We start from the raw sequence: 12,677 nt of genomic DNA, 5'->3' as shown, positions 1-12,677 counted from the left end.
CAGCCTCGACGTCACCCCGGACTCCCCGTCCTGACTGAGGCCTCGGTGAAGGATTAGGCTGGGGGGCAGGTTGGACGCCTGCCTCCTTCTCTAACTCTGCCAGCATGGTAGACACTCCCCTCCTGCCTTTACACACAGCACCCCCTCAATTCAGCCATGCTCTTCTCCAGAGATAAGACCAGGATAAATAGTCTGTCATGAGTGATGGCCTCACCCTGGGAGCCAATTAGACAGGCTCAGCAATTAAAGGAGTCTGTTCATTTAGCAGCAGACCCCATTCAGTGAGGCTCCGCCGCTGCATTGCCCTTTTATGCATATCAGATGTGCTGGAGGTTACATACATCGGGCCGTTGATCTGTTAGAGTCGCTATTTGAGGAATTAGTACAAAAAACTAATCATCACCATCTGATCACTGCATGTACTGAGCCTTTCAACACATGCTTAGTGTCTACTTTTAAGTGTGGCTACAGTACATTGTGATAACGCAGCTCAGTGACTGATTTCAAGCTCAAGGACTACTCAACATGTAAGAGTCCGGATTCTATTTCAGGGGTGTTTTTCCACGCTAAATGAGCCGTAATGATTGTTCATGTTTTCAACTCCTGTGGTGTCTGAGCCTTTTTCCAGCTCTCTAATGAGCTCTCTTCATCGGGACTCAGGCACTGTAATCTGCAGGCGACACGCCGCTCCCTTTAAACACATGAACCCCACATATGGGACGGGGATGAACTAATTATCTGCGTCTGTGTTTTTTTTTGTCTGATTGCCGATAAAATAAATGAATTCAAAAAAATGTGTTACTTTGGCTCTGATGCAGCATCTTCTGTCTGTCTGTAGTCACCACTCTCACTGTGGTGTGTGACCTACAATCAGAGATGGGCACAGGTACATCACAAAATACAAAATACTGGTACAAAAGATGTTTTTAATTAAAACACAATTCATTTGTAATTCAAAAAGTCCCAAATTACATTTTATACCAACTGATATTACCACGTTATAGCTGTGTAGTCGCTTCAGGATGTCTTTGACTTTGTTAGACAAGTTCTCAGATAGCGACAGAAGGGAGAGCTGCAATTAAAATTAAATCTTTATTTTGTGTTTTATTATTTTGTCATTCAATTAACTCTGTGTTTACTTTATCTTTTCTTAAAACTCCAAATGTAGCCTACTTTGATTTTGCATCTAACATCGATGAAGTCAGTGGTTAAAGAACATCCAACACATTTAATCAACACAGTCAGTGTGGTGTACGTGGTGCCAGCTGTCGTCCCTTTATGCTCCTCACAAAGCAAAAATTATATGAGCGGATGAAATAAGTCATGTTTATGGTGCAGTGCTGAGGATGTCAGCTGGTTTGATTTATGACTATACAGATTGACACATTTTAAAACCTTACTTTACATACTTGGCGATTTTGTTGATCATTCATGTTTGGCTAGGTGGTTAAGAACACATATTTCTGTGGGGTGATAAACTGATTAACCGATTATCGATTATTAAGACTATCAATTCAAGAAATTAGTTAAAATGTCCATATTGGCAACAACTGGGCTACAAGATAATAACGTCCACCCATAACAAAGTGTGAGCTAGGCCCTCTTTATGCATGTATGAAACTGTGTGTGTGCCACCAGTGGTACCAGTTCCTTGAATAAGAAGCAGAAGATATTATTCTTTCTGCTTCACCGAGCAGAAAAATTAGATGTGCATGTGCGTATTGAAAAATTAATATCTGTTGGTTTTAAAGTCGAGTGGAGAGGTGTAGCCCGGCACAAGCGAAAAAACCACAGCAAAGCATAACTGAATTTGTGTTGGTGCCTGTACATGAGGCCAAACAAGCAAATTAAGTCTGTCTGCAATAAATTGAAACTGCAATGAAAAGAGGTTAATTGTGGAGTTTCAGAGCTAAATTGCTTCATCGTGACCACCAGTGTTTTGGTACTCCTTTAATAACTTCCACAGTGACACATCACAGGAGATGTGAGTAGCGAGGATCTTATTAAGAGAGCTGCTCTCGGAGCCTCTGAGGCCACGGCAAATAACTCTCTCTGTCTGATGGAGGTTTTCCTGCAAGCCAAAGTCTGCGTCATAAGACGATAAGCTCGAGTCCTATAAGACGAAATTGGGAGGAAAGCATCACAGGGAGAATGACCCATTTTATACATTGTCACTGCGGGGCTGTTGAGCCAATATAGCTGGTCCACGCTGGACAAAACAGCTTCAAACGCCGTTGTTGCAGGAGGCGCAGAGAAGATGAGCAATCAGAAAGAGGAGCAGTGGTTGATTGTGCTGCTCCAACCATTGATCTGCTTACACTGTGGGGGAGGAGAAAGAGCAGCTTTGTATAGAGAGAAAGGTGTAGTCTCTCTTTGTGACTCTTTATTTCAGCTCCATCCTGTATCTGTTATCTAACCAGACAATCCATACGCGTGGAGAGGAAAATCCTCTCCAGTTTAGAGTTAAACTATTTCACTGTGGCACTCTGTAGGTCGTTTTAATTCTGCCCCTGAAATAGAAATGTGGGGGCGTTCGGGCTCGCCTTCCCGCGTTCCCAGCGCCATTCAATCTTCCTAACTACATTGGCATCGCTTTGCCTCTGTGCTCTCTGCAGCGAGATTGATGGCGGCAGACTTTCATAGGTATACAGCAGCGCCTGGGGACGACTTGTGGAAAAAAGGCTCTTCAGACATCAAACGCGGAGACATCGCTGGCACGCACACAAACACACACCCACACACGTAGGCACGTCCTCCTCAAATCGATGACTATCAGCGTTAGGATGGTCTCCGGGCCACAACTATTCATTTTCCTGGATCATGAGTTAATGGGGGGGATCTGCGGGCGCTCGGAGCTGTCTAATTACTCCAATCAAGTTCTTTAATCGTGGTGATTTCTCATGGCTGGAGTGGCGGGGGAACCCCTTCGCCCTGATGGATGTGCCTTGTCTCTCTCCACCCAAACCGCTTGGACTTTGCACGCTATAGGCAATGGACCTGGGCTAAGTGGCTTTCGGTGCCATGCTCAGTTTAGCATTAATTTAAATTTGAATTCAGTGTTACCCAGAGTGACCACTCCAGTCCTCCTCTCCAATCCCTCCTCTGCACTGTGTCAGGCCAGAACAGATGGTGTGTTAGGCAGAAAGCAGCTACCTTTACAGCTGCAAGAGGTGCTAATTAAATGTGCAGAGGAGAGATGTGTTGTTGCGATGTGCTCATCATGGACGTCCAATATGTGGCCATCTACCCAGATAGATTCAGAGCTCACTGCGGATTCTTGGCGAACTTTTCTTAAATGCAACTTGCCGATCATGTAACCTTTCTTCAGCCTGCCGTAGATTTTGATCTCTGTAGGTGAGCCTGCCCACCAGTCACCAGGTTCCTTCAAACATTCGGGAGCAGTGGGGGATCTCCCGGCCCGTACTTCTAAACCCCACACTCTTTGTATAAGCAGCGCCACTGCTGGGCAAACACTCTCTGACTTTGGTTGGAAAGCAAGAAACGATCAAAAGGAACCCAACTTTGCCGAGCTTCATGCCGTCAAGCTGTGCAGAGCCTCTGAATCAAGCGATTCAGTGGGAGGACGGAGAAAAGAGACAGAGAAGCAGAAAGAGGAGATTCTGTAGGTCATGTGTCAACAGAGCCTTTAACTTCATAAGCGCTGACCCTCCTTTTCTTGCTTTTAGCTGGAGTGTCAACAGAGATAGCTGCAGGCGCTAACATCCTCACCATCATCAGCACAATGTGAAGGAGAGCGCCCTACAGCCACGGCTTCTCTTCAGCCAGGGCACATTCATTTTCACAGCCAGTGTCCTTTCTCACCCTTTTACCTATTGTACACCCTTCTTCGATCCACAACAGACCGCTGAGAGCACCGCTGTAGAGTTGTCGGGGCAGCAGCTAACGTATGGTGATGGCTCCTGCGCCGTGCATGGAAAACCATGAATATAAAGTGCGTGTTTGCGGCCTCCTTTGTGCTGAGTTGACAGCCGCTGGGCTGAGAGATTGCCGTGCAGCAGGACCCGATGGGGCTCACACACCGGCTGGCTTCCCCTCCGTTGGGCCGTCTTCCAGCTATTTCAGCTCTTCATCGCACTGCTCATTCTCCGCACCGTCAACGCACTGATAGCACCCTGCCCCGAATACATGGTACTGGCTGCTATATTTAATCTGAGAAAAGCAAACACTCCTCAGAGTAATGCTATTTCCACGCTGAAATGAGCCACTGGTTGATTTACAATCCGGTTTGTAGAACTGGTGCTGCTACGGGCCTCCGCCTCAGAGGAGTCAGTGTTTCAGCACTGAGTGATGGACAGTCCCCTGCTCTTTATCGCTTTGCCAGTGAAACTCTCATGTTAGACGTTATAAAATATTAACCAGGTAAACACGCCGCTTTGCCAGAAGCGCGTGCCGTCCCATACTTGGTCTGCTGCTGTTTTTCATATGGGTCACGTCCCTTAGATCCAATTAAGAGCAATCTTAACGCTAGAACACTGGTTTTCAGAGTCTGACATGGTGGGGCTCCACCAGCAGGGGATGTAAACAGGAATTATAATGTTGCCAAGGAGTCACTGAGTTGGCTGTGGGCCGCAACTTGATCCTTGTTTTTTTTTAGCCTTAATTGGCACCTTTAAATGTCGGCAGAATTAGCTATTAGCAGCTCCTGTTTGCAGTTTAGCCGTGGATGTGCAAACATGAGTCACTGGATTACTCTGATACTGAAGAAAACTTAAAAACAAGATGATTTTCAAGCAAGTTCTGCTGCTGTTTTTCATATGGGTCACGTCCCTCAGTGCCAGTTAAGAGAAATTTTAATGCTAGAACAGGGTGTGTTCAGTGGATGTAGACAGAAATATAATGTTGCCATGAAGTCAGTGAGTCAGCTGTGGGCTACAACATAAGCCCCCGTTTGTTAGCCTATCTTTGCTTTTCATTTTAGCAAAATGGCACCATTAAAAGCATGCCAAATTAGCTATTAGCAGCTCCTGTTTGCAGTGTACCCATGAATGTACAGACAACCATCACTGGATTACTTTGATACTGAACGACTGTAGTTGTAAGGAGTGTCTTCTATCGTCTATCTATTTGAAATGGAGTTTGAGATGCATGCAACTGGGGAAACTACAAGAGGACTGATACCACTCTAAGGTCTTTAGGCTAAATATGAAGCTATAGCCAGCAGCTGGTTAGCTTAGCATGAGATAACGACTGACAGCAGGAAGGAAACAGCTACCCTGGCTCTATCTGTAGGCACAACATCTGCCAACCAGCACCTCTTGAGAATCATAATGAACTAATTAGCTTCATATTTAACTGACAGATGTGATTGCGGTATCAGTATTCTCATCTAAACTCTCGGCGAGAGAACAAATATGTTTATTCCCCAAAAGTTGAACTGCTGAACTCCCTTCGAGAGAGACGGAGAGAAACTGTTGCCAAGTAAAATTGTATGTTTCAGCACGTTGAGACTCAAACAGATGATGAGTTCTTCATTATTTATTTATTGTATTTGCACCTTATTGTGAATTCAGACCATTTTTAAGTGTGGATAAGTTGTGAATCTCCGTCTGAGCACACTGCTGCATGCTCTTGTTGTTCTTGATATGAACGCTCCAGTATATTATTAATGGCTGAGGCTTCCAGTCAGTCTAACTCTGTGATGTCTGGCTCCTGGCCACACTTTAACAGCTTTATTAATTCTCTCCCTGTCCCCTCCCTCCCCCGTCCTCTCCTCTCCCTTCATGTTTCTCTGCCTCTGTAGCTCATTACATTCCATTAGCGCAGCCTGAGCAGAATGTGGAGATGGTGTGAAGATGGTGTGAATACACCAGGAGATCAGCTCGGTGCGCAGTGCACTGAAAAGGCCGTGTGCTGTCAAGTTTACAGACATGAGAATGTGGAGGATAGCAGCAGCAGAAGAGACGCTGCCTCATTCTCTCTGTAGCTGGTTGAGTTATTACTGTCTCCCTTGCAGAGCTGTCAGTAGACACAGTCTATCACTGGGGCCTGTGGTCAGAGACTGTCACTGTAGCTCAAAGCTGTGTGCGTGAAATATTTTAGGAGTCTTGGATTCAGTTATTATCTCCCGCACGAAATAGGAACACGACGAAAATTAAATTACAACTGATCATTTGACAATTTGACGCTCTTCTTGTGCAGCCACAGAATACCTGAAATGGAAAAAAGCCAGTTATTCTCAATTAGAAAATATGACAATAAATCTACAATGTGACACAGACAGTGATTCCTTTCATGTGGCACTGCAGCAGTCCGCAGTATTCTGTCTGTCAGCTCATTGAAAGCTCCTCCCCGCTGCCCCACAGTTACTCTCAACTCTGTGATTTATGGCGCTCCGCTTGCAGAATAAAACATGACACGCAGTCTGGGCGCGAACAAGAAAACTGCCGGGGTCGGGAGAGGTTGACAGTGAGTCATCAGAATATACATCATCCGGCGGAGTGTCATTTTCGGTTAGCGCACGGTCAGAAGACTCTCTTTGCCATTGTCGGGACTGTGTGCGATAGCGGGGGAGGACATGGCTCCTGCATGGTCACGTGGCAGTTATGACAGATGACAATTAGCTTCATCAGTGCTATCAGTGCTGGTATTACAAGCTGCTGCCTGTCAGCTGAAAAGTCACAACTGCAGATTATAGATGAATGTGTGTGTGTGTGTGAGCCTCTACTAACAGTGTCTGTTGTCATCCTCAGGTACACAGAAGAAGAGATTCGACAGAAAGTGAGCACATTCAGGCAAATGCTGATGGACAAGGAGGGCGTTATCACCAGAGAGGGATCACACACTCAGCCGGTGTAAGTTACTGTCTGTCAGGTTTTATGTGCTTATGTGTGCATGAAGTTAAGTTCACGGAACACGATGTTGGCCCTGATTTTCCTGCCAGCAAAAAGCCTGGAACCAGAGTCAAATCAGGGCTCGGTCTGTGAAGTGAACTGTTCAAAATCCCGATCCAGGAGCTCTCCAACACGTCACTGGCTAAGTATCTGTTTGAGTCACAGACGGGTCGGGGAGGGAGGAGCGAGCTACAGTTAATTAGAACCTCTTTCCTCCTCTGTCATCCACAGTAGCTCTCTGAACCCAGTCTGTTATACATCCTGTTATATGGAGCAGGAACAATAATAGCCTCTAGTTTCTACACACAAGCTGTTCGGTCTTTGTTAGTCCTCCTGAACCACAATACGAGCAGGCAGATTCACTTTTTTAGTGCAAAAATAATCCTTGCTATCCGCTCACCCTGCTAATCCGTTCCCTCACACACAGTCTTTTGTTTTTCTTCATTGTTTTTCTCTGAAAATCAGTGCAAAAACGACTTGGACAGTTTGGACCGCATGACTCCTGCGTCATGTCTTGTGATACCGCCCACCCCTATTTACTGTCATTTATACTCCTCATGACTATATATTCAAGTTAATTTCAAACCAAGCACCTGAATTAATCAGAAATGGTGTGTATATGGACCCCACCTTTAAAAAAAAGGAAAAGGTAAGTCTGAAGTGGGTCCTTTTAATTGTCTGGGTGGAAATACAACAAGAGTTTAGTGGAAAACGACAAGTTAGACTGTGGTTTTTGCCATTTTGCACATTTAGTTGTACAAACTGAAGATTGTGATGCATTGTGAGGAGGCCCAGATGAAAATATTGTTTGTTTGAAGCGTTGGTGAAAGTGCCAACCTTCATGAGGATCGTAAAGTAAAACAACACACACAACAAGAACAAATTCAGCTGATTCATTAGAGAAACCAAAGAGTTTTGTATCCTTGATGATGAATTTAGTACAAAATAGTCCAAATTCTTTATAGCAAATGAATCTAATAAAACTTAACTGCAGTAAATCTCAAATGCCAGCAGAAATTGATTTTAAAAGAGGTTATGAGAAATGGCCTTCCAATGTAATAATGTCTTCAGGCGGTCGGCTCCCAAGAATATGGACCGTAATTGCAAGAATGCAATGAATTTTAATTTAAATCTTTGGCTTTTGACTGGTAATGCCTCTCTGTGAGTACACAGGGAATGGTTAAACCCTGCTGCTCTGAAAATAATCAGCAGCATTTTAAAGTCTATTCTGAACTCTGCTGGAAGCCAATGAGGCGAAGATTGGCATGATAATTGTCAATTTGTTTAGTGTTCAGCCTCTCTCTAGCTTTGAGCGCATGGTGGGAGTGAGAGCGTCTCATCTGAGGCGACGGAATTAAAGGAATCAAAATAAATGATCTTCGTCCAGATCACACACACACACACACACGCTCGCTCGCAAAGGCCACCGCCTCAGCCGTCAGAACGCATGAGAAAGAGCAACAGCAGGATGTGGGCGTGGTGTCCCTCCTGAGTCAGTCCACCATACTGTGCGCATGAATGATTGAGAGAGGCAGCGCGGTGGTGGCGACGTGACCCCGCTGTCTGTGAACTAATGACTGGTAATGACGCTGATGCTTCCTGTCTCACAGACGAGACTAATGATCGTCCCTCCTCTGCACCTCAGCTGGTGTCTGACATCGGACCAGACCGGGCTGAAACGAGGAGGAAGGCTGAAGGAGGGAGGTGATGCACAGAGGGATGAATATAGCGCATTTTTTGTGAGGAGAAAGTAAACTATGACGAAAGCAGAAAGCTTTGTTTGTCTTGCTTTTCTCGCATTAGTTCAATCTCAAGGGCACTTCTGAGTCAGGTCAATTTAGGATGTCAGAGCTGCAACTTTTCCTCTGCAGAAAGGCCTTGATGTGGAAAATTGAAGATGGTTGTAATTTGCAGGGCTGTTATCCCTCCACTCCCTCTAACACTCAACACACACACACACACACATACACATACACACAACAACAAACCCGCTCTGAAATAATCTACGCCCCTCTGCCCAGCAGTGTGACGTTACTTGCGAGGTGCCTGAATCTGAAGCATCATGTGGAGCGTGCTATAACCGATCCCCACAGGCCGGCCCCGGGGAAGAGCTGTGCTATAGGCCCTAACTGACCCACTCCCCTGATACTCACAGCGATAAGCAGATCAAACGTCCCCGCATGAATAGGTAATACAGTGGGGGACCCTCACTTCTCTTCAGGCGGCCCTAACTCATTGTAGACAGCCAGCAGTCTGCACTAATGTGTCAGTGATCTCATATTAATGGAGAGACTGTGTCACAGCCCTCTCCGTCTCTAAAACTAAGGTCCTGGTTTGTTTTCAAGCCTCGGGTCCTTTGTAGCCATTGTTGAGCCATGCAGCATGACTCTAGCAACATTACTTCTTTGATCCAGAAAATGTCCTAACTACAACTGGATTAACTGCCATGAAATTTGGTGCAGACGTTTAAGCTCCCCAGAGGGTCAATTCTAATACTTTGGTGACAGCTTTACTTTGAGCACCACCAGCAGCACACATGTTCATGTTTCCAAAGTATGAAGTCTAATGACTTCAGTGATCTCCTGGCCTTTCCCCTTGTCCCAACATAATACTGTACAACAGAGTCAATTGTCTCCATTACCGTTGGCTGTTTGCCTTGACACAGAGAACACACATTCATGTCCTCTGATGGTTTTTTTTCTAGCACTAGCAATTATATTTTATTTTTACCTGCATAACTGATGACATCCCCATCAGCCACACCTGTACTGTGTGTACATTGCTATGTTGCATGTTGCTAACATGCTAAACTAAGATACTAAAGGTGGAAAACATAAAACCTGCTAAACACCAGCACGTTATTATAATCGTGAGCATGTTAGCTGACGTTTGCTCATACACAACTATGTCACAGACTCAGAACTGTTGAATTTTACCTGAAATATTAAATATTTTCAATCACAATTTGAAAGGTATTGAGTTGTATTCACTGAAACAGTAAACTAAAGACCACATATAATAAATCCCTGTAATTTAAATTCCAGTTTTTAAGAAATATTTTCATGGTCTAATGACATTGTTGTAAAACAGAACCACAAGTGTTTCTACACATCATCATCATCAGCTGGACGTATACCACTGTATGCCTGCAACCTAATCTGTGACCTGTATCAGATGATCTCATTGTAATGTTGGCAGAGGTGGAAGAAGTAATCCAATCTTGTCCTTAAGTAAAAGTAACAATACCATAGTGTAGAAATTCTCTGTTTAAAGTCATGCATTTACATTTTTAAGAACTCATTATGGAGAATAATGCAGAATATAAAGTATATTATTGCATTATAATATATCACATTGATAGTATATAATATTATCGATGCATTCATCACTTTGATGTTGAAGTTAACGCTGGTTTAAATGCTTCATACAGTTTATCTGCTCGGTAGCTTGTGAATTTCCCCTCTGGGATCAATAAAGATTTATCTTAATCTATAATATATCATCATTTAATGGTTGATTATATTTCCTTTAATTAAATTAAGTTGTCAGATAAATGCAGTGGAGTAAAAAGTTTTATATTTGCCTCTGAATTGTAGTGGAGTAGAAGTATAAAGTGGCAGAAAATGGAAAAAGTGCTAGCAGAAGTACCTCAAGTACAGTACTCAAGTAAATGTACTTACTGTAGTTACTTCCCACCACTGAATGCAGGTACAACATTCTCCACAACTTCTGCACAAAGATGAATATAGTATGTGGATATGGAGATAACAGGCACAGATATGTAGATTTTCTAAACGATAGGAGTTCATTAAGTCCTCAGATACACTGCTGCCTTCAGTGGGTTTCAGCTCGCTCAGATGGCAGGCTTTATTCAGATGCTATCTTTTCCACAAGGACTATTACTATTGACAGGCTAAGCCTCTCAGCTGTAGCTTAATACCCACACACTAGCAATAAACAGCCAGCAGTGAGCATGAATGTGCAGGCCCATAACTCTGTTTACCGATGTCCCACATTGATTTCCTGCAGGATGGTCGGGAACAGAGATGGGGAGAAGGAATGCGGTGTGTAAAGCCTCCCAGAGCCATGCAGGCTTACACACAGAGAGTGTCCGATCACAGCTGGATCAATGGGGAAGCTGACCCTGGGCTTAACATAGCTGCTCGATATCTGATGAAACGCCTGAGACGGACGTTTATTCATTAGAAATAACAGGAATATATTTCATTTCAATAAAACCGGACTGTTCATGTGTTAGATATCTGATCTGGGTGCATCCACAACATCAAGGTTTTTCCCCCTGATCACAGAATTGATCAGCTCGGCTTTAACCGCTAGTCCAGTCAATCCTTCATCTTAATATGACCATTATACAGCAGCTACTAGATTTGCACCCACCCTCATACTGAGGAGCAATCAATCCTACCTCCACCTCCCTCCTCCCAGAATAACAAACTATAACTCTGCAGCAATAGAAATATATCCGGGCCTTCAGTGGCAAAGTGGCTGTCTGAGGAGGGGTATGAACGAGCTGCACTACTCTGTGCTGCGGCCCTGAGGAGGACCTTGGCTGTAGTCCATCACTGCCACGTCCCAGGGACAGTGGCTGAGTTAGGTAGTCTCTGGCCTCACCAGGGCACCATTAAGCACAGGGACACTCGCTCATCTGCCTAACAGGGGCGCTGTGTTGATCATGACCAGGCTGGACAGATGTCTCCGGCATATTGGAGCATGGCTTCAATTAAGAGATTAGAGACAGGATGGGGAATTAGTTGATTTATCACTAATGACTAAGCACGGGGACCACAAGATAGTTTCCATTGTTGTTAATTGCTCTTTTTGGCAGTGTGCTTCATTCTGGCCTACAGGGACGCTCGTCGAAGAGAGAAGGCTTAACGACTGATGGCAACTATGAAACGTGTTTTTTAAAGGCCAAATGGAGATTTGAAAACTTACATGGGCGTTAAAAAGAGAAATATTAAATAAACAACAATATTAGATCATTTCCAAAAAACCACCGTCCTTGTCCAAACATGTGAAGCCACATGATAGAACGGCTGTGTTCATTTCCTTTCTTCGGGAAGAGAAGCTGGACTCTCTGGTTACTTCAGCTGTCTTTCTTACATATTTATATTAATGTAAGCAAAACTCAAGAACATTATCACGTCGCATCATCCTTCCAAATTAATGTCAGTCTAATTAAAAGAATAGTGGGATTGTTGTTTATTAACGCACCTTACTTACTACCCTACTTCCAATCCCATTTGAGCACCGTCCTTCACTACATACCTCATTCTAATATTTGTTATGATTATCTTAAAACTGGAAATTCATCACAGTCAACCTCTTCTGAGTGTTTTTATCATGATCCAGGATAATATCTTTTTATTGTTCCATCCCCAATCCACACGCTTGAATGCAAGAACGAATGCTAAGAAGAGAACCAATTTCTTCTTTTACCTTTACTTCTATGTAATACCCCTTTTCCACTGGTCAAAATCCTACTCAAACCTGCCGTTTACACCTGCTCGGCTTGGCTTTGATCTAAACGTACTGAGTGCCATTCTAGTTTTCTAATGTTAAATGCAGCTCCTGCTTGATTATGGCAGCTAGCTAGTCCAGTAATGTTAGTATATCACACACTACTTCATTACTTGAAATGTGGCAGATGGTCAACTTTTTTCAATTCCTCCGTTATCTATAGAATCTGCTGTCATAACACTGTCTAACATGTTAAATCTGAATAACGTTAAGATCAGCATGCTGTCACTGTGATTTGCCACCACAGCACTGTAAGCACTACTAGATGGTATAACGCTCAAATCG

The 12,677-nt window shown here is 43.9% G+C and overlaps 1 protein-coding gene across 2 annotated transcripts in view; it reads left to right on the top strand.

Moving 5' to 3' along the window:
* Positions 1-12,677, top strand: part of srrm3 (serine/arginine repetitive matrix 3) — an 80,846-nt gene that overhangs the window by 44,097 nt on the left and 24,072 nt on the right. For both annotated transcript variants that reach the window (XM_084372893.1, XM_084372892.1), the window contains exon 3: positions 6,711-6,812. In XM_084372893.1, the coding sequence (XP_084229019.1) occupies positions 6,711-6,812 (102 nt within the window). The remainder of the gene's footprint in view (positions 1-6,710; positions 6,813-12,677) is intronic.

Source organism: Pagrus pagrus (genome assembly GCF_965226575.1).
Source record: "Pagrus pagrus genome assembly, chromosome: 14".
Taxonomy (NCBI): Eukaryota; Metazoa; Chordata; class Actinopteri; order Spariformes; family Sparidae; genus Pagrus; species Pagrus pagrus.
Note: the sequence above shows the minus strand (reverse complement) of the source record. Positions and strands in the feature narration are given on the sequence as shown.